Consider the following 21,055-nt stretch of genomic DNA (forward strand, 5'->3'; position numbering starts at 1 on the left):
ATTAATAGAGGAGGATATATACAGATACAAGTTTGTGCTTACGTTTTGATCATTTGTATTTGTACATGCAAGAAAATCGAATTAACGGCTATTTAAAGAAAAAAAATAAAAAAATTAGCCAAGTTAGCTTGGATTTTCATTAAACATTCGTCCCTCCTTCGTTGAAATGAAAATATGCTCATACTTTATGTGAAAAATGCAGATGAGAATTTACGTCTGCATGCGTTAAGAAAAATATTATAAGCGATTTAGAAGCGGATTTAGCATTTACCAAGTTCACACAATTATTTGACAAGTAACACGATTCGATATGCTTCATCCATTTAAAGTATAAATATAGTACAAATTCATTCAATCATTTCTCTCTTCAACCTGATCCCTCAAAGAGTGAATGGATGTTGTATCCGCCGAAAGCTTATCATCCTCTATTACTTCACCAGCATAGACAAAATTTACACCAGGCCAAGAAGCCTATTGGAGGAGTTTAAAAATGCCACTTTGGTAGCTATGTGATATCTGTAATCTGGTGCTCATTTGGTTATATGAATTAAATTCGACGTTAATTTCTACTGTATTCATTTTGGATCGGAAGAGCTGATCGATCGGAGTGGCATTTGAACACGGAATGTCACCATAGATGGAGTAGAACTTTAGTGCTCCAGGCCTTTGATCTTGTCGAGATAGTACTGCATTTTTTGAGTATCTTGAGCCGACAGATTAGATCCAACAAGCAGCTTGTGCTGTTCAAATTTTGATTCATCACACTTCAATGCGGTTTCTTTACAAGCTTTGATACTTCCTGATACAAAGAAAACAAAAGAAAACATTGGTATTTAACTTTCTTTAACAGATGGGAAAGAAGGCAACTATGTTGTGTCTTTGTGATGACAGTAACTTCAGATTAGCTTAAAAAATGAACACTACGAGATTAAATGTGACCTCTTAACCGAGCACAGTAACTGAATTCAAGAGTCAAATGAATAACTTAATTGTAAGGTATTGTGCATTTTCGAAACAAGACTTAATCTGTTGCAACTCAACTCACCGCTTAGGTCCAACAAATTAAATAGAACCGGGCAATCTGCAATACTCCTGACCATGGTAATTGCAGCCCACACTTTCTGATACTCATCCCTTGAAGCTCTAATGATACACATTCTCGTAATGTCATTCACATACTTGACTGCACAAAATTACAAGGAGAAATTGAGAGAGGCCATTTTACGGAAAATTAACTGCAAAAGCGCATACTACTTACCTTGGAATGATCCAAGTGATGAAGCCAGACCGCACTCCCCAAAATTTACCAGAATGCTGTCTCGGATAGCTTTCATGACATTGTACGAGGTAATGATAACAGGATCTTTTCTCACCAGTTCTCTATTAGAATCCAAGATAACCTCCACTACCATATACCTGTTCTTAAATCCCACCATGATCCTTTACCTGCTTACAACAAAACCACATCTGATATATCAAATCTAATAAGAATATTAGATAAAAATATCATACGAAAAACTTAGTAGCTAACTTAAACTGTAATTTCAAATCTCAAATTCAACAAACAAGTAACTTCACAGCGAAAATATGTTCAAGCAATTAACTTTTTGATCGAATATGAAAGATAGAGATCGAAAACACATGCTAGAAACCTAAAAAATCTTGAATTATCAAAACAGAAACTATTGGTTTTTTTTCTTTCCAGAATCCTGAAATTGCATACTTTCACGGAAAGGTTATTTCTTTGTGACCAAAAGGTCACGGTTCGAGCCATTAAAATAGTCTCTTCGCAAAACAAGGACAAAGCTGCGTACTTTCTCCAACCACTCGCAAAGCGGAGAGCTTTATTGTCTTGGGATCGCTCTTTATTTTAAGAATTTAAATCATGATAATACATACAAAGATTATACACATGAAACATCTATACCATGATTAACATTAATTGAAGTATCATACTATTATCAATTTGATTAAAAATAAACATTGAGGGGAAAAAAACACAGTCAATGACAAAGCCGACAATTTCCAAACTAATTCTTCAGAAAGGTGACGAATTTAAACAAAATTTGAATAATTTTAAGCAGAAGAGATATAGGCAGACCTAAAATTCGAGTCTGAAACTGATATCCGAGCGCAGGGAGGAGCAAGCGTGGCGATTCTGAGACCGTAACCCTAGCAAACAGTGTAGACAGGGTGAGGAGCGAAGAGCAACGGAGCTTAGCCGGGTTGAAAAATGGTTTTCGGGTCAAGATCCACAGCTTAAACCCAAAAGGGCCGGGGTGAATTTGGGCCCGTGGGAGTTCGGAACAGCCCAGCGAGGAAGACGGGGAGAAATAGACGTGGCGAATGGTGGTTCGTGTAAAAAGTCATAGAGGGAGAGAGAGAAGAGAAAATTTTAGTTGTGACGAGAACATGATTAATACATCATATGTTTTTATGTAAGTGATGAGAAATTTTATTTTTTAAATTATTAAATTTTTAACACACATTTCACTATTTATATAACGACACATGATGTATGTGACGATCAAATTGAAAAATCTTTAAAAGAGAGGGAGAGCATTTGAATCTTCAATCTTTACGAAGAAGAGAGAGAGACCGTTGGAGGCGGGACCGGGAACACATGACACTCCGACCTCGAGCTTCACATTTTAATATATATATATATATAATTTTTTGGATTGTATTTTTAAAACTATTTAAAAACATCAAATACTTGCTACATAGTACTACGATTTAATGTATTTCTTATTTTTTTAGAAGTGGGAAATTTTAAATTCGAATATCGATAAATTTGATAATAAAAAGAGACATGTGTTACAGTATCGTTGATTTATAATATTATGCAACAATAGAAGGTGGATCTAGTATTTGTTTAGAGAAAATAGATAATATGCTTGGATTATCCTCTTTTATAGGTGAACCCTTTGAAAAGTCAAGTCCACTTGAGAGAAATTGGGTCGTACTTTAAACAGGAAAAAAGGGGGCACAAAGTGAATTTCAACCGCAATTTACCCGAAATTTCACTCGTATTTCATTTGGGAATTTGGCGCTTTATCAGTTTGGGTTAGTTGGGTTGGAGTTTTTGGATTTTTGTCCTCTCCTCTCTCTACAGTACCTACAACGTCAACTACTCCACCCCACTTTCTCTCTCTCTCTCTCTCTCCTCCCTTTCTCTCTCTACTTTTCTATATATCAACCCCCCACACTCACAATTTCTTTGTTAGCTTGCTAGGCATTTTGGATAACGAGAGAGAAAGTCTGAGTCTTTGAGAGAGAGAGAGAGAGAGAGAGATTGGTGGGGAGTAGGTGGTGGTGCTGCTGGGTTGCTGGGTTAGCGTTGAAGAACAGCGCAAGTGAGTCATTTTCTTCTTTGTTTTCTATTTTTTCCTGGAATTTATTAGCTTTGTTTGAGATAATTGCTTGTATATAATTATGTTTTATGATTGATTAATCGGGTAAAACAAAAAGTAAATACATTTTTTCTGTAAATTTTAGGGGCAGTAAATTAAATTGTGTAACTTTACATCCCACATTGATACATGCATCAGATCTGATGAAGAAAGTGAGTTGTTGGCTTCATATGGAACATGATCGGTGTTTCTGTCATGTTTCTGTGATCTTGTACATAGTACCTTGGTTTTTTTTCCCCTTAATTAACAAAGTACCATGTTTTTTTTTTTCCTTAATTAAAACAAATGTTTTGAGTAGCTTGATTCTTAAAACATTAAGAAATGCAAACAAGGTTTACGTGGGACCATGTTTGCTGGTGGAATCTGTTGAATTGACGTTCCGAAACTCATCAATTCGCAGTTGCAATGGAGGTGGATGGCAATTCTGTGGTGGCAGGACCAACGAATGTTGTATATCTGTCGACAATCTTGGGCCGTGATGGGTCAAATCCTGTGCACAAATGTGACTGGAAATGTCAGAACGAGCACGTCTGCGCGAATATGTACCTCTGCAAGCTAACTGGAGCCACTCACATCTGTGACAAAAACTGTGATCAGAGGATCCTGTATGATAACCATAGCTCCCTTTGCCGGGCAAGCGGAAAGATTTTCCCCCTTACACAAGTAGAGGAACAGGCTGTGAGAGGGGTCCGGAGGAAGCATGAGTCGGAGAACTCTTCTGCGGACAGTTGCTCTTCTAAGCGCAGACGGGATGCCCAGCTCCATCCTTCTCCCTTCGAGCGATCCTTCACTACTGCCAGTCTGATCTGCAGCAAAGTTGGAGATGGCATGGATATGAGCTAGACTTATATAAGATAAATGAAAGACCTTTATTGCTTATCTTAATCTTGTTCCTTTTAAACTTTTCCCCATTTTCATTTCGTGGAACGGAGATGGACGATGAACTTGATGAGTACTTTAAGTGGCGGACCTAATGTGTCCTACCCGTCTGTAGGAACAATCTATATTTGTAGTCCTGTTTACTGCAATTTAACTCCTCCATAAGCTCTTGACTTTAAAAGAATGTTCTTTAGGGGTGATCAGGGTATGTTTAACTGCTTAAGAATCTTGGATTCAATTCTTATTCTTGCCAGCCTTACTGGTCAGGAATTTTGGCTCTATTTGCTGCAGGGTGCTTTCAGGTCGTTTTTACGACTTTTGTCATGATTTAGCTTTGACTTCTTTTAATTTATGATGTTTATGTCGTCGAAAGGCAATTATTTGTATTAATTTGGATCTGTAATATTATTGGTTCTTGTTCGCTACGATTGCAGGCAGTATAGATTGTTGTTGGGCTACTTTTCCCTAGTTTAGTACAGGTTATGAAGGAGTAATCCGGATTTCACTTGTTTTATATGTTTGCATCATCTACATTGTTTTTTAGCTCTGGTTATTTGATCGAATGTATCTGAAATTGGTCAATTTTGCAGGACTTGAAGCATGTGCTATCGAGGAGATATTAGATATGCTTGTTAATAATGAATAATGTCTTTTTTATTTAGAAATTTTTTGATATGGCTTCTTATGAATTTTGTTTTGTTTTCTCGTGTAGGTAATTGTATAATTTCTTGGAGGACAAAGCTACACCTGGTGATGCTGGAGAGTTGAATGAAGTTGTAACTTACACAGGCAAAGCTACCACGTGCAGAAATATGGTAAAACTTCCAGAATATGGTAATTTATCAATCCCTTCGATTTGCCTTGTTGGTGAAGTACAATACAGCACTGTCTGCTCAGCCATCAAAGCACCTGGTAGCCACCTTGAACTACTTTTGAGTCGCATTAGATCCATCTTATCTTGTGCTGGTGGTTCGACATAAATTGTGTTAGAGTTGTCTGGCCCATGCCTATTTGGGTCGTCAATGTTTCCGTGTAAGGCAAATCCCTCTGCACCGGCATGTTTGAAAGTAACTGTGCTGATAAGGTAGAAAGTGTATCGAAAGTTGTAACCAGGCAGAAGTGTTGCCTCCTCCAGCCTGTTTTTAGCTTTCACTGAACCATTTCTAGGCTACTTGTAATCTTTTAGGTTACTGTTAACTTCGAAGTCCTTTTATTCTAGACGAACAGAGGAAAGTCCTCTCGTTGCTTGTAAATTTTCTAGTGATGCCCAGATGTTTTTATTAATTTGGCATCGTCAGTTTGTAAAAACATTGCGAGTTTGTAATCGACACAATTTATGAGCAAGGAATTACATGTTCATGTTCATTTTCATGGTCAGTGTTTCCGTCTTCTTGTTCTTTGGCTCGAGCTTACTGATCAGACACTGCCTGTATACATGTAGAGAGATCGAATTCAATCCAAGTGTTGAAACAGATGTTGCTTGTTCTCTAAGACATCTTCGAAAGAATATCGTTTATTTTCCTCGAGGAAGATTATATGATTTGGAGTTTGATTAATCCAAGTTTCTTCTTGGTAGAAAGAAAAGGAATCGCTTCTTGAAGAGGCCATCCAAGATAAAAGAAATCCTAAACCCGAAAAGGTCATCTTGCGGCTGAGATTGCACGTCTCCTTCCCTCACAGATTCTTCCAATCCTTCCATAAATCCCATTCCACCTGCAAAGCCAAACACTAAACCAAAACCTATGAGCCTAGACAATGCCATTTACGACGAGACCTCAAACTTTTCTTCGCTTCTCTTACATCCTCGTTCCTTTTTTCATCTCTTTATCGTACTCGGCCACATTCACTATAACAAACAACTGCCCGGAAACCATCTGGCCCGGCACATTAGCGGCTTCTGGCACCCCTCAGCTCCCAACAACGGGGTTTCGGTTGGACCCCGGCCAGAGTGTGAAACTTCCTTCTACTCCAGGATGGTCGGGGCGTATATGGGCTAGGACAGGTTGCACATTCGATGAGCTGGGAGCTGGCACGTGTCAAACTGGCGACTGTGGAGGCAGGCTGGAATGTGGTGGCAGTGGTGCCACTCCACCTGCCTCGCTATTTGAGATAACTCTTGGCAACGGCAATGGTATAGATTTCTACGATGTCAGCATTGTAGACGGCTACAATCTGCCCCTCATTGCCGCCCCACGCGGCGTGTTTGGTGCATGTAATGCCACCGGCTGCGTTTCGGATATCAACACAGGTAAATTAAGGTCTTGATCAAGTTTTAGTTTCGTAATTTTTCTGGCGCCAAATGGTTCAAATTTTGAAGGCCGAGCGGCAATGAAACACGCATGCAGGTTGCCCGAAAGAGCTTCAGGTGGTGGGAGGAGGAAGCGAAGGGAGCGTGATCGGATGCAAGAGCGCCTGCGAGGCATTTGGTTTGGACCAGTACTGCTGCAGCGGACAGTTTGCTAACCCGACGACATGCCAGCCTTCCAATTATTCCACCATTTTCAAAAGAGCTTGTCCAAGAGCTTACAGTTATGCTTTTGATGATGGCACAAGCACTTTTACATGCAAGGCTTTTGATTACGCCATTTTCTTCTGCCCCAACGGCAACGGGTACATTTTTTCTCCTCCTCATCATCATCTTTCGCATAAATTCAACAACTGCTTATTTTCTTTTCGACTCTCGGATTTCACACGAAAAAACATCCCTGATGCAGGATTAGAAACTCAGATGATGCGCTAGCTCCTCCGAGATATGAAGTGCTTGGCAGTAGGAAGGTTGTGTCGATGGTTTATTCTTCTTCAAACAGGCTCTTACCAGTTCCGCTGCTAATCCTTCTTCTCATCGTCTACATATTATCTTGATCGTTTGAAAGCAACTGTGAAGCCGGGAGTGTTGAAGCAACATTGTAGACGAGAACCTCCCTTGTCTATATGATCAAGTACATGGGATCGGAGGGCTTCCACAAACAGAGACTTTGACAACTTACTTTTGAGTCTTAGATCATTCATTCAGGAACACCAAATTGCATTGAAATGTAGTAGATCAATCGTTGCAATACAATACTTGTATCTAATCATGAACAATGGATCCTACATGTAAAAATTTCAAAGGAATACAGGCCACCAATCGGCATTGTTATACAGCAATGGTCACTAAATACTCCATGAACCAACTTGAAACAATGACAGTAATACGATACATCCGCGTATTATCAATCCCTTCGAAATGGCATATTATCGGCCTAAATCAGACACAGTGGGCTGCCACTTCATAGAACTCAAACCTTGTTATCTTGTGATTACGTCTGTTGAGCTGCTACATAATCTGATCCGCTAGGTATTCTACATCACCAATCTACTCCTGTCGACTATGAGAACTAATATCCCGATTTTGGGGCAGAATAAATGATAAAAAAAATTGTGTCCCTCATTTCTTCCCCTTAGCTTTCTTGGAAACTTGAGGTTTCTTTCTTGGTTTCTTCGCTGGTTGTGGCTTCCCTCCGGCAGGTTTAGCTCTCTTCCTTACAACAGTCTGTCGACAGAAAACTTCATATCATCAAAAAATTCATTGCATTTACCCAAACGAATTAGAAAAATTAAGGTTCTTAAACAGACCGATGCTTTCTTAGCCTTCGAAGTGGTTGCCCCCTTAGTTTGTTCTTCAGCATCCTCGTTTTGATCAGCTTGTTGAGGAGTGGCTTTAGGAAGTTTGTCACCCTCATCTTCTGAATCAAACGAGAAACCATCTAGGGTTCCTACTCATTCAAAATGATGAGATGTTGAGGAAATTACTGTTTCAAAACTTTTAAAGAGAAAATGGAAATAAAGAAACAGCCACCACAACGAAAACCAACCTTCAACCATTGTTTCAGCTTCATCAACATTTGATTGTGGTTTCAGCTGAATGAAGTCATTCATGATAGCTTCAATCTGCTCAAGGAATATACAATTCAGAGTTAAACGATTCCTTTTTCATTGAGTTATCCAGTTTATGCTTTAACTAACCTTTGCCTCCGACTGACCAAAGCTAACCTGAACAAAAAAAAATGTGTCATATCACATCACTGTTATAGTGCATCTGATTTCGTTAATCGGAAAGATAATTGATTTCTGCAAGGGACCATGTAGAGACAAGAGCTTACAACACAAAATGTCCTGGAAGGAACTATTGTTGTTTTGTATATGGTTCCTGTAACGTTAAACCAAAGATAAACTAATCAGATGTAGGCAGCTAATGAAGAAACATGCGGCACAATAAGTTGCACTGACAAGGCTGAACAACCACCAATTTGTTTATCTATATAAACAAGACACACCTTTCAAATCCAGGTACATTTCAGGATCCGCAGATTTGGAATCTGAAATAATTACCCGTCCTACAGCACCCATATCACCACTCAAATCTATGGATTCTCCTTCACACTCAACAAGTGCCTATACAAAAAGAAAAAAAAAAGCATTTCTTTTACAAGGGAAAGTAATTGGGGAGGTAAAACACCACGCTATAGAACAATATCTCTTCAACATTAGTTTCTACTTTTGATAAGAGCGCTATCTTGCTGACTATAGGTACAACCTATAACCAAGTGAGAAGAACAATGTCCTAATGTACCTTTGAGCGTTGGACTTTTTCGGAGAGCACCAAAGGCAACCTTGAGGTGGAGACCTGCAAATTACATACAACCGAAGCAACTCACTAGCTATAAAAAGATTCTATAGGAAATCATTGTTGCTTATATGCTCTTACATGAGGCTCAATGTGCTTGCCAGATGCTTCTTCCTCTGCAACTTCCACATCATCACTGTTTCCTGAACCAAAATTTCTCTCTTAAAAGTCTATAAACCTCATGATCAGGGTGCTAAAACTTTCAACCAAACCCTCCGCATTACCTTCTCCTTCCTTGGATATCTCAAGTTTCTTCTTTTTCAGGGGTTTCTGATCTTCTACTTTTTTCCTTTGTTTTGGAGAGTTTCGTTTTAACTTCTTATCGGATGGAGACTCTGCAGCACTTTCCCCAAGAACTTTACCCGAATTCTCGTCTTCATCAGAAAGTTTAGAAGATTTATGTGGAGACAATTCTGGGGAATCAGTTTTATCCTCCCCCGAAGGAACGCCATTCAGTGAAGCCTCGGAATCTGAGGATAATTCCACCGATGAATGAGTTTCCGGTACCTAAAATCAAAGAAAACCTTGCACTCAACACCCCAAAAAAAAAACAAATGAAATTTACGAAAAATACAAAAGTAGAGAGAGATATAAAAATCCAATCAAATCCCTAATCCGGTAAATCAGCTAAGCAACTTTAACCAGTAACGTGAACAAGATATACCCATCAGGGCATGAAAGCTTCAACTTTTAACCCTAAAGAGGAGGAATGAAAATGAGTCTTCACCTGGAAAGAGCGCAGCCAATCTGGCGACTCCTCCCTCGACGAGCTCATTCCGGCTCCTCGAAAGCACTAAACTTTGATTCCTCCTCCTCCTCCTCCTTTCCACCTTCTTGCATGAAATTTGTTAAAGCATTTCATCAAACGATTACCGTACAGGAAAAGGACAATGTAATACAAAATTAACATATAAGATGAGCTGATTCGGTAGAATATTGCAGGGTGAGAATCCGTATGCATAAATGTGAAGCTAAAGAATCAGCAGCAGCCATGCTCACAAAGTGTTTGTGAAAATGCCAACACCACAAACCAGAAACTGGGCATAAAACTGATATCGAACTACATCTGTGAAGCAAATAATACAAGTATCTGGAAGTGAAAGGAAGAAGGTACCACGATGAGACGCCGGCGGCGCAAGAGTGAATCAGACGGCTGCTAGCCACCGGAGCGTGATTCGATTTGCGCCAAAAGTATCTAAAATTTGATGTAATTTTCATTTGAGGTCAATGTCACCGATAGTCTCTTTGAAAGAAAAATGCACATTACCAAATTTACGTAACAAAATATTATGTTTACTTATAAACAATATAATTAACAATTAAGAGTCATTCAATAAATTAAAAAAAAACTAATGAAAATGACTTTAAAACTTTGTCCAATATCAAAATATGTAGTTTTCCACTTTTTACATTACAGTCTCAATCAGAGTAACAGGCCTTAAAGGGGTTTCTAACGGGCAAAGAAAAGAAAGACCTATACACATCCACTCCTTTATGCCTTCTTTCTGAAGATTCATTCCTTTGGCACGGAACCTTCACCCAATCTTCAACCAGGTCAGGCATACTATGTTTGATGGATGAAGCATCCCTTCTCTTATAAATATAAAGAAGACTGTTCGAAGGTTGAATTTACTTGCTTGCCTAGTATCACAGAACTAGGTCAGCTGCTGATGTTTCCTTTAACGATAATGACAAAATAAAGGGTAAAGTGAATAGTACTATAATTAACTTTTTAGTGTAAAAATATGATTTTTCGTTAAGATGAACAATACTGTGAGCTTTTCGTTAAAGTTCCCTAAATTAAAAGTTTATTCAAGAGCATTGCTAATTTTATAAGAAACGAGTTTGACCAATTAATAGTACTCATACAAAATGAGTGACATTAAGTACCAACGTTCATTTCTGCAAGCTAATGAAGTAGTTAGTTGCAGTTTGTATAGGACACAGGGCTGGCTTGGTATTGTTGTACTTTGAAAAAAAAAACTGCTTGTGCTGTGAGAATAAGTTCATTTTTGCTGTTTCACGTTTTCAGCTTTTTTTTCATAAAAAACTGTGAAAATAAATTGTTTTTAAGTGTTTACCAAACATCTTTTTGAGTTTAACTTTTTTTTATATCCACTTTTTATAAAAACACCTCAGTACCAAACCAGTACAGAGTATATAATATCATCGTCTTGGTGAGACAACATCACATAAGCCTTCTCCGAATGTAAAGAACCATCAGATGCAAAATTGAAAGATGGATGGCAAAGCTTATGTGTGGGTGTATAGATATATAAGCTCTGAAAGCATATTCAAAACAATATACAGCTCTATAATTATGGCTCTGGTAATGCAGATGGAGATAAATGTCTTCAAAATTTTACTAGCTAATATATACACACTCAACAAATTTGTGGGGTCTTATATTAGGGTAAGAAACAACCATAAACAGCAGAAACAATAAAAACTAAAACTAAAAGCAAATACAAATGAAACTAAACCTGAAGCCTAAGAATAAAGAACAATACTTGACTTCTCAAAGATGAGTAGGAATTCCTACTTAAAACATTTGTTTTAATCACAGAATTTTGTGCTTATGATCAGAACCGTTTATACTACAAATCACATTGTAAAGATCGTCTCTGCAAAAAATAAATTAAAACTAAAGATCATTTAGTCAATCTATCGTAGCAAATACATAGACGGTTCATAATGTTTTTACCAATACTGTTCGTTTGTTTTTAAATAGTTTGATGACTAAACGACCTTAGTTTTAATTTTTTTTTTTTCAGATGCGATCTTTATAGGATAATTTATAATATGAACGGTTTTGATTATAAAGACGAAGTTCTATAAATTGACAGCGAACAATTTTAAAATTTTTTAAACAGAAGTTCTTACTAATCTTTGAGTAGCTAAGTATTGTTCAAGAATAAAACCCCATGACAAGAAAATTATCGACTAAACTATGCCGCTCCAGATTTGACAGATAAGATACAAAATCCGACGAAAAATATGATAACAAACACTCCAGTTACCGCCCCACGCGTCTTTTTCCGGCAACTCTCGTAACTAGCTTCAGCCGCGAGGAGTAGAGCCTCCAAGTTTCTGTAAGTAATGGGCTCGCGGCGAGACTGAGCAGAACGGATCACTTCATTCTTATAGTAACTGTCGACATTTTCCATGATCACATCAACGATTTCGGTCTCAGGAACAGGAGAACCAGCTAACGCTAGTTCGCGGGCAATGGCATTGACGCGAGAAAGAAATTCAGCAATCGACCGGTCCACATGAGTAGTACGACGAAGATCACGGCGGAGCCGCGATACATGTGTCTGACTGGCTGAGGCAAACCGTTCTTCCAAAGTTAGCCAAGTTTTGTGAGCTGTACGGTCCTGCTGAGCGATGCAGCCAAGCACATAAGCGCTTAAGGTGCTATCGATCAAGGAAAGAGCAAGCTGGTCCTTTTGGACCCAATCTTCGAAATCGGGGTTGACAGTGTCGTTGGTTTTGATTCTGTCATCGTCGTCGGGGAGAAACTGAGGTGGACATGGAGAAGAACCATCGACAAAAGACATGAGTTTGTGACTCTTAAGCACGGGAACAATTTGGGCCAGCCAAACAGGGTAATTGTTGCAGTCGAGTTTGACGCTGTTAACGTGAGAGACGTTCGGAAGATCACAAGCAGTGGAAGAAGAGGAGATAACCATTGGAAAATTAAGTACGAAACAGAAGAGCAAAGTTTGAATGTCAACTGAATGAAACTTGTAGAAATATGAGTCCCTGTATTAATGTTCAGAAAATATTGCAATATATAGGGTTATACTAAACCCTATTTAGGTATGAATTTTACACTAATTATTAAAAATTACATTCCTATATTACATGCTAGATTTAGGTAAGAAGATTCTGAACTAATTCAGGATAGTCTAATAGGGAGTCGTGTATCTCGTATAAATACTGCTAATGCGTTTTGGAGAGAAACAAACTCTCCGACGACAAATTTGTTAAAACGGAAAGAATTCATTCATATTAGCATTTGCATATACACTTTGTGTGTATGAACATATTTTTTTTAGAAAAATGAGAAGGAGAGAGGGAGAGAGAATGTGGGGGTGGGGGAGTGGTAGGTTTTTGTTTTTGTTTTTGTTTTTTTGGTTTTTTAAATTTTAAATATTGAAGATATTTTAACATCATCTGTAAGTGAGATTTCTAAAAAAAAAAAAATGAACCTGTGAAATTACATTGTAAATTACCAAAGTAAATGGAAATTTTGAGGTAAATTTTTTTTTTTTAACAAACGATATTATCTACCCGAAAAGAAGATAAATCTAATAATCTACCGCAACTAACGAGGGTTTACACAACTGTTTTGACGGTGGAAGTTATCTTTTGGGGGGCTTACTTTTGCCAGGTCTAAGTCACAGCGCTTAGGGCAGGGTTTTAGGGAAAGATAAAAGAGTGAGGAAAACAAAGAAACCTCGTTATCCATCCATAGAGAGGGACTGTATGCTCCATTAGCATTTACAGAACCAGAACAAGGAGAAAAAGCAGAAAGCGAATTGTGGGGAGTCAAATCTTGCATGGAACAAGGTAAACAGGGAGTTATGGTGGCGAAAATGGTGCCTCCTCAGAACCCAATAGAGCAATTGCAGGCTCGCTTCAAGGAGCTGGAGGCTGGCTTCAGGGGTTGGCTGGCCAAGCAGTCTCTGCCCGTCGAGGCCGCCGTCGTCACCCTCACCAGCGGCGCTCAGGGCGCCGCCATCGGTGCCTTCATGGGTACTCTCACCAATGACGTGTCTTCCTCTCTTCCCACTCCTCCTCCTCAGGCCGGCCTTAACCCACAAGCCATGGCCTCTTTCAAGCAAGCTCAGGTCTCTCTCTCTCTCAAATTTCACTCTATTTTCGCTTAAACTACGAATTGCCCTTTGTTTGGATTGGATTTCTATTGGGAACTGCGCGGAGAATTTGGAGAAAGATTGAAACTTTTGCGCACCCCATTTGGCATTTTGATTTGATGATTAATCCCAATATTTTGTTTCTTGTTTGTAGTAATTTTCAGTAATTAAACACAGAGAAAGTTAATTTATTGGGGAAAAGTTATTGCTTTGTTCTGTGTGTTTGCTTACTGTGATTGCTGTCGGTGCCGGAAAATGCTATATCTTTTTCTTCCTCTCGGAGATTACCTATCTAAAATTTGATTCTTTTCACTTTACATGCGTTAGTACTTTAATTATTCGGCTTTTCACATATAACCCTTTAAAATATTACACTTCAAAGAAAAACACTTAAACCCAACCTTGCTTACATTGCAATGGGAGGACACTGAAGAAGTTTCGCAACGAAGAATCAACTGAAGTATTTGTTCTATGAAACTTATAGTTGTCAGGGTGTTTTTCTAATTTACTATTATTTGGTAGTTCTGTTAAACATTTGTAGAAGTTGAAACTTGTTCTTGTAGTCGTGTATTTTAGTATGAACCCCAAACATTCTTTAAGGTTCTCAATGGTAACAGATAAATTTTGAAACATGGCTACCGTTTGAATTAGTTTGAGCAGTTGCTCTTACTTGGTGGAGCTGTTCCGCTGATATACACAAATTGTTTGCTTTGATTATAGGCCCTTGCTGGTGGTCCGTTGGTCCAAGCTCGCAACTTTGCTGTAATGACTGGTGTCAATGCCGGCATATCCTGTGTCATGAAAAGAGTGAGAGGCAAGGAGGATGTCCAGTCTAGGTGAGCGTATTCATTTGTCCACACTGTTTGGTGTTTATAAATTTCCAGTCACATTCAATTGAGATTATGATTGCTTTGATGAAGAATTATAGGCAGTGGTTAACAACATTGAAGTCGGTGTGGATACCTGGTCTCATATGGCCATATTTATTCTGTTTTGTGACTTAGCCAAAACCATATGAATTGTGAAATAATATTAGGGTAACCTTTCTTTTAAAATTTATCTTAACTCCTGTCCTATGTGGATGCTGCCTTGCTGCCTTGCTGCCTTTTAGGCTGTATTTAGGTCATGTGGAGTAAGGAACAGACTTTAATGGATTGGTTCATTTGGTAAAATTGAAACTTACTGTGAGGGTGAGATGCGAATTCTGGGTTCTTTGCCCCTGTATAAGCCAAGGGCGTGCCACCACTGCCTAGATTTTCAGCAAGTCCCTAGGAGATCTCCTGTCGATTTATTTCTTCCACCCCACCACTCCTTTTTCTTTCCCGTGAAAAAGTGTTTCTTTATCTAGAAATGGATCATCTATCAAATTGTTCTTCATTTATATAACTACTTCAATGTGCCGCTATTATAGATTTCATGTGTTTCTGTTCCAAGTGGCCTTCGTTTCTTTGTTTTGTGAAAACCCTATTTTTGTTTCTATGTACTGCAGCATGGTGGCTGCTTTTGGTTCGGGAGCCCTGTTTTCACTGGTGAGTGGCATGGGTGGCCCCAATCAAGCAGCAAATGCAGTTACTTCTGGACTCTTCTTTGCACTTGTTCAAGGTGGACTTTTCAAGGTGAGACTCCCACAAGATATGATTTATCAGTTTGGTAATAGCTGGAAAGTGAAGTGTTTTCATTTTCTAGTCCTTAGCTACATGATTGCATTGCGGTTTTGGGAGACATTAGTAAAACAAACATGTCATTTGAAACGCAATGAAGCAGCTGAAAATCTGGAACTCACTTCTTCTTTTCTTTCGAAAATACCAAATGTAAATGAAGGTGTATGCGGTTGCATGCTATTCCAATTTCATAGTTCTAATACTATGCGACCTGTATGAGTTAGTACTGCTTGCATTGCATGCACATTTGTTTGTATCGGGGTCTTGTACTTATACGCACTGAAGGCACTTTTCACATGGTTATGCAGTTGGGACAAAAATTTTCTCAACCACCTACTGAAGATATCTACTACGCTAAAACAAGAAGCATGTTGAACAACCTTGGCCTCCAGAGTTACGAGAAGAATTTCAAGAAAGGCCTATTATCCGACAACACTTTGCCTCTGCTCAACGATAGGCAAGTAGCAGGACTTTCAAATTCTTTATCATTCCTTACTATCATAAAAGTTACTTTTTATGTCCGTATTTATAAACCACTTCAATTAACGCCATTCCGTTTGTCCTGCCATTTCGTTTCAGTGCTCTTAGAGACGTGAAAATCCCTCCCGGACCCAGGCTTCTCATTCTTGATCACATTCAGAGGTACCATTCATGCTCCATAAATACTTATATCGCACCCGCAAACTTGTGAGTTGGTTTGGATTATGACTAAATTTTTGGTTTCAGGGACCCGGAGATAAAAGAGAAGCGAGGACAGAATAGTTGAAGTGCGTATTTGTCGATTTAGTCTGCATCGCCATCCTAAAGGAGAGCCCTTCCATCTCCAGATCTAAACCTTGGACTGAGAAGTGAGATATGTTTTGAGTTGAGATAGTGTGATTTTGTTGTCCGACTGTCCTTAAATATTCAACTGCTACAATTTGCTTAGATTAAATTAAATGATTGCATAATTTTTCTATTTACAGACCAGATACAAACACCAAGATATAATGGTTAAAACATCGAGAGTATCCCATTCTCGGGGTATCTTAAAAAATCCCGAGTTCCAACAGGCAAGTTGATCAATCCAAAGTTTTACAATGCGTCTTCCACCGGTTTAGTGGATGATTGGATTTGCGTGTTTTGAATTAAACATTTCAATGGAGTCGTTCATAAAATCGTACTCTTTGATCTCGTTGGATGCATGAAGTGAGCGTATCTTATTGGTTACCGGAACATGTGTAGTAATATGCACTAGTACGACATTACACATGGGCGTTGGAGATGGCAGATGTGGTTTCACATGGACACCATTGTCTTCTTTGTGATCTTTTCTTGCGGAGGTAATTGCTTGCACTGTACGTGTAGCTTCGCATCGCCGTTGTCCCGTCCTTTTCTGAATCGGATAAAGGTGGAAGCTGAACGCACATGAAGTAAGAAGCGGAATGCGGAGAAATGCGTAGCAATTATGTTACACAAACACGTATGACTTATGAACAGAGTCTGAATTGCAAGATGTCATACGATCACGTATGACAGACGAACGTAGTGTTCTTATATTGTATCAAAAACGTTACTCGTGCAACGTTCATATGGAATGAGAGAAACTTACTTGCAATCGAAACGTCACTGTCACTGTCACTGTAATGGTATCTAAACCCAACTAGTGTTTGCTATAACCGTATTCTATTCCAATAGAGTATTGTTTTATATTGTACTTATTTCATATGACAATGTTTAATTAAATTGAGATATAATCACAATAATGTCTCAATTACATAAAAATTGAAATATGAAGAGCAACTTATATGAAACAGGTTCACCGCTACATAACGTCTCGATTCAATAATATATTGTCATATGAAGAAAAATTTACACGTAGTAATATATTATTGAACTGTGATATTATTTGACGGTGAATCTATTTTATGCAACTAAATAGGAAAAAAAAAAGAGGATTAGGCAAGAGGACGTAAATTGGAATGGAGTGTGGACCCATGTGGCACCATCTATGGCTTTCCTCCGGCTTCGTTTCCACCGTTCAGTTTCAGCACCTACGGTCGTAAGACCGAAATACCCTCTTTTGAATTGTTATGAGCACGTCAAGAGATCATTGATGTGTCTTCTGTCATGCCATTACCGAAATACCCTCTTTTTTCAGGGAGTATGAGAGACATTTACATTACACGAAAACGTTTTTTATGGTAATGTTTAAAACAATTCACATGTCGGTACATGTTTTGGGATTTTTATATGACGTTGCATGGTGTATTTGACATTGTCATCTTGATATTTCCGGTTATTGTAACTATTTCGGAAAGCATATAGAGAGATAGAGTTGGTCAAACGGAACAAACAATTAGTAGACTTTCATCATTTTTTGCATGAGAAATGATAAGGAGACTCTCAAAAGTAGAACTCTCCATGAACTACCTGTCATCTCATATCTTAGCACATTATTTTATAATATTGATACAAAAATTAATGTTAAACTGTGAGGTACAAGAAAATTACTTATTTTATTGTGATTGTGATGTCACCCTAGAGATATTTTTTTCTTCCCCATGTTCATTTCGGTGGGGGAAAAAGAAAGTCGCAAGTTTGTCCACAAAAACTATTCACCTTTCACCCAATTCTTTAATCTTCACTGAGATCATCGACTAACCAACCAAAATCTGGTGGTACCATTCCATGCACCAACCAATCTACCCCACAATTTGCTCTCCTTTGCTCTAATTAATTCAATTACTAATCATAATCAGTTAATTACCCTACAAAATTAATTATTCTCTTTTGTTTACAACCTTCAAAGTGACATATTCTTCAATGTATCCGAAAAACAGACCGATATGTCATGTTATTATAAAAGTGGAGGAAATGTTTATTTTCTTTTTTTCTTAAAGTTCTATCACTAATATAATAATATATAATGTATGTACCCGTATTCTGAACACATTGAAAAATCTCAGTCACAAACTATTGTGGCCTCCTCACTAAATTTAGTGTAAGTTAATGAAGATATCCCATTTCAGCTTAAACCTGACGAGTTATCCAATCCAATGTGATATAATCGACACCCAATGAGCATTTTAAGACTATCAACCGGACGGAGAAATTGCAAACACCAAGAACAAGAATTGCAAAACAATATTGATCTCTTCTTCCCTATATATTTGTTTTCCTTGAAGGGCAAGAAAATGAATCGAATGATTCAAATCGTCAAACAACATAATAATACACAACACGTACACGCCCAAATTACAACGAAAAACTCGTCCCTAATTACAACCAACAACACAACCAAAAACAGTTAAAGAAGAGGAAGCGGTTAGTAACTCAAGTTTTAACCAGGCTGTCATTTGGAAGCGAGTCCCGGCGGCAGGGCAACGGCGGAAGCCTGGAGGAGGCGCTGGGCCTGCGAGAGCTTGTCCACGAGGGCCAGAATCCGGGCATGATCCATACGCGCCTGATCGACTGCCTCGGCTTCGAGCTCACCGAGCTGCGAGCAGAGGCGCTCCTCCGCCTCCTCGGCGACTCGGAGCCTTTCGCGGGCCCTCTGGAGCTCCGCCTTCATCCTCTCCTCCCTCTCCTGGCTCTTCCTCAACTCCCTCTCCAATTCCTCGTTCCTCTGCCTCAGCAGCTTCTCTTCTTCCGCCGCCGGCTGTTGCTTCGTTACCGCCATTTTTGTTAGACTCGAAGAAGCTCACAGGTCTCAGCTAACGAAAATACAAAGTGTTTTGTGAGTTGTGGTGCGCAGAGTACGTTTATGGAAAATACAAAGTGTTTTGTGAGTAGCGGTGCGCAGAGTACGTTTATAAAGGCCAACAACAGGTGTCCAGGTTCAATGGAAATGCTTTGGTTTCGAATTTGTGACTCTGCTTACGCATTTGCATCTGTCATCCTAACTCTTTGTAGTGCCAAAATTCTATTTTATTTGAGATGCGTTCGTATGCCAGTACTAACTTTTATTATATTGAATTGGACTTAAAAGTTAGTGTAATTCCATATCTATTACGTGCATGGACCAACTTTAATGGAATGATATGTCGTTAAACGGTAACCTGATGACAACATGATGTTAGCTAGCCGTTTCTAGCTGGCGTCATACTGACGCCAAGTAGCCGTTGGCATTCAAATGGGCTGAGCTAGAGGATTGGTAGAATGTCAAGCTTGACATTGTGGAGCAGGAGGCCTGGCAAAATATCAAGCTTGACATTTTGGTGCTGGAGGGCTGGCAAAATGTCAAGCTTGACATTCTGGCGCTGGAGGGCTGGCAAAATGTCAAGCTTAACATTCTAGCACTGGGGGGCTGGGCTAGAGGACTGGCTGGCTGGCTAGAAATGGGTAGTCCGCTGGCCTGATTTGGGGGTTTGGGCCCGGTGGGGCCCATAAGCCTTTTGGCCTAACCCTCGGTTGGAGACGATTTTCGTGTCATTCTTAACTATTTTTAACATTATGGTCCTTTGATCGGGTCGGTTGGAGATGGCCTTAGAGATGAGTCATCGAGCACGTTCAAATATTGGCCCAAAAATCGATGACCACCATATGAGCTCATAATGTATTCTAATGTTTCTAGCCGACAAATCTTGATTATTAATTTTTAATTAAAATTTGTACGATTAAAAACTTTGAAATATAAGATACCTGAAGCATAATAGAATTTGTATGTGGTTATCTCCGAGTAACTAATCATCTCCTCAATTAGATATTTAGTAACGTTTTTTGTTACCAAATTGGGGTGTGTTATCCACACACCTCTTTTTACTTCTCTCACACCTCTTGTTAATTTTTGTCATTTGATCTTCTTCAATTCATCCGATCCGGCAGCCAAAAATTAAAAAGGTGTGAGAGAAGTAAAAAAATGTGTGTGGATATCACATCCCTACCAAATTATATGTAAATACAAACAAATAACAAAGAAGATTCATTTGGTTAACGTCAATATAGCTGACCAAATTTTTCATTGTCATCTCACATTATTAATATTGACGTTTTAAGTGTTTTTAAAATGATTGAAAGTGTTTTAGATTAGAGTACTTTTGGAACAAATTCTTAGTAAAAATATAAGTAAATCATAAAAAAAAAATCACTTTTGAAACACAAAAACACTTTCATTAAAAACGCTTTCAATTATTTTAAAAACACTTTTAAATAAATTGTATTAGTATTAGCACTGTGTGTAAAAAATGAATTTTTTTTTTTTTTTGAAGGAGCATCGTGGCCTTTCGTGGTTGCATAAGACACTTGATTGACAAACTAGTGGGCGGGCCGTCCTTATCTTCATAAAGTTGGACTACGCGGTAAGCATGCTGCGACACGATGAATATTCCGAGTGAACGAATAAATGTTATTAATTTTTCGATACATACTAGATATGTAGTGTTTCAAAATTTTGTGTAAAGAAATAGAGTTATTTAATTTGTTCTATCCATTTGTCGAGTATTGTCAAACATTTTTTTTTTTAAGGAAACGATAGCAGTTGTATTTCAATAATAAGGCATTACAATGAATCAAAGGAAAATTAGGGAAAGAAACAATCCTCAACCAGTATCCATGATAGTACTAGGAGGAGATCCC

General features: G+C 38.5%; 6 protein-coding genes across 8 annotated transcripts; 3 read left to right on the forward strand and 3 right to left on the reverse strand.

The window, feature by feature from the left end:
• Window positions 1–284: 284 nt before the first annotated feature.
• On the reverse strand, window positions 285–2,314 carry LOC103444486 (probable ribonuclease P/MRP protein subunit POP5). Its single transcript, XM_008383415.4, has 4 exons — window positions 2,102–2,314; window positions 1,259–1,446; window positions 1,046–1,183; window positions 285–799 (listed from the first exon to the last, which is right to left on the reverse strand). Exons 2-4 carry the CDS (start codon window positions 1,434–1,436, stop codon window positions 651–653), a joined length of 465 nt encoding a protein of 154 aa, XP_008381637.1. The 5' UTR covers window positions 1,437–1,446; window positions 2,102–2,314; the 3' UTR covers window positions 285–650.
• Window positions 2,315–3,091: 777 nt separating this feature from the next.
• Window positions 3,092–5,657, forward strand: LOC103444493 (uncharacterized). Its single transcript, XM_008383423.4, has 2 exons — window positions 3,092–3,356; window positions 3,814–5,657. Exon 2 carries the CDS (start codon window positions 3,819–3,821, stop codon window positions 4,254–4,256), a length of 438 nt encoding a protein of 145 aa, XP_008381645.2. The 5' UTR covers window positions 3,092–3,356; window positions 3,814–3,818; the 3' UTR covers window positions 4,257–5,657.
• Window positions 5,658–5,930: 273 nt separating this feature from the next.
• LOC103445728 (pathogenesis-related thaumatin-like protein 3.5) lies at window positions 5,931–7,439 on the forward strand. The gene is made up of 3 exons (XM_008384755.3): window positions 5,931–6,540; window positions 6,638–6,902; window positions 7,007–7,439. Exons 1-3 carry the CDS (start codon window positions 6,048–6,050, stop codon window positions 7,152–7,154), a joined length of 906 nt encoding a protein of 301 aa, XP_008382977.2. The 5' UTR covers window positions 5,931–6,047; the 3' UTR covers window positions 7,155–7,439.
• LOC103444503 (DNA-binding protein BIN4-like) lies at window positions 7,301–10,556 on the reverse strand. Of its 3 annotated transcripts, XM_070821049.1 has the most exons (12): window positions 10,362–10,556; window positions 10,073–10,153; window positions 9,686–9,788; window positions 9,183–9,465; window positions 9,040–9,101; window positions 8,905–8,958; window positions 8,609–8,726; window positions 8,435–8,481; window positions 8,298–8,324; window positions 8,147–8,222; window positions 7,908–8,047; window positions 7,301–7,824 (listed from the first exon to the last, which is right to left on the reverse strand). In XM_070821049.1, exons 3-12 carry the CDS (start codon window positions 9,731–9,733, stop codon window positions 7,720–7,722), a joined length of 960 nt encoding a protein of 319 aa, XP_070677150.1. In that variant the 5' UTR covers window positions 9,734–9,788; window positions 10,073–10,153; window positions 10,362–10,556; the 3' UTR covers window positions 7,301–7,719. The 3 variants fall into 3 exon arrangements, with proteins under 3 accessions (XP_070677150.1, XP_008381657.1, XP_008381666.1); XM_008383435.4 differs by lacking the exon at window positions 10,362–10,556 and having other exon boundaries at window positions 10,073–10,359; XM_008383444.4 differs by lacking the exon at window positions 10,362–10,556 and having other exon boundaries at window positions 9,686–9,791; window positions 10,073–10,232.
• Window positions 10,557–13,316: 2,760 nt separating this feature from the next.
• On the forward strand, window positions 13,317–16,457 carry LOC103444516 (chloroplastic import inner membrane translocase subunit HP30-2-like). The gene is made up of 6 exons (XM_008383457.4): window positions 13,317–13,814; window positions 14,559–14,674; window positions 15,328–15,454; window positions 15,808–15,956; window positions 16,079–16,141; window positions 16,226–16,457. Exons 1-6 carry the CDS (start codon window positions 13,524–13,526, stop codon window positions 16,263–16,265), a joined length of 786 nt encoding a protein of 261 aa, XP_008381679.1. The 5' UTR covers window positions 13,317–13,523; the 3' UTR covers window positions 16,266–16,457.
• Window positions 16,458–18,615: 2,158 nt separating this feature from the next.
• LOC103444521 (protein RESPONSE TO LOW SULFUR 3-like) lies at window positions 18,616–19,324 on the reverse strand. The gene has a single exon (XM_008383470.4). The coding sequence runs from the start codon at window positions 19,158–19,160 to the stop codon at window positions 18,834–18,836; it is 327 nt and encodes a 108-aa protein (XP_008381692.1). The 5' UTR covers window positions 19,161–19,324; the 3' UTR covers window positions 18,616–18,833.
• Window positions 19,325–21,055: the final 1,731 nt, after the last annotated feature.

This window comes from Malus domestica, chromosome 01 (genome assembly GCF_042453785.1).
Source record: "Malus domestica chromosome 01, GDT2T_hap1".
Classification (NCBI taxonomy): domain Eukaryota; kingdom Viridiplantae; phylum Streptophyta; class Magnoliopsida; order Rosales; family Rosaceae; genus Malus; species Malus domestica.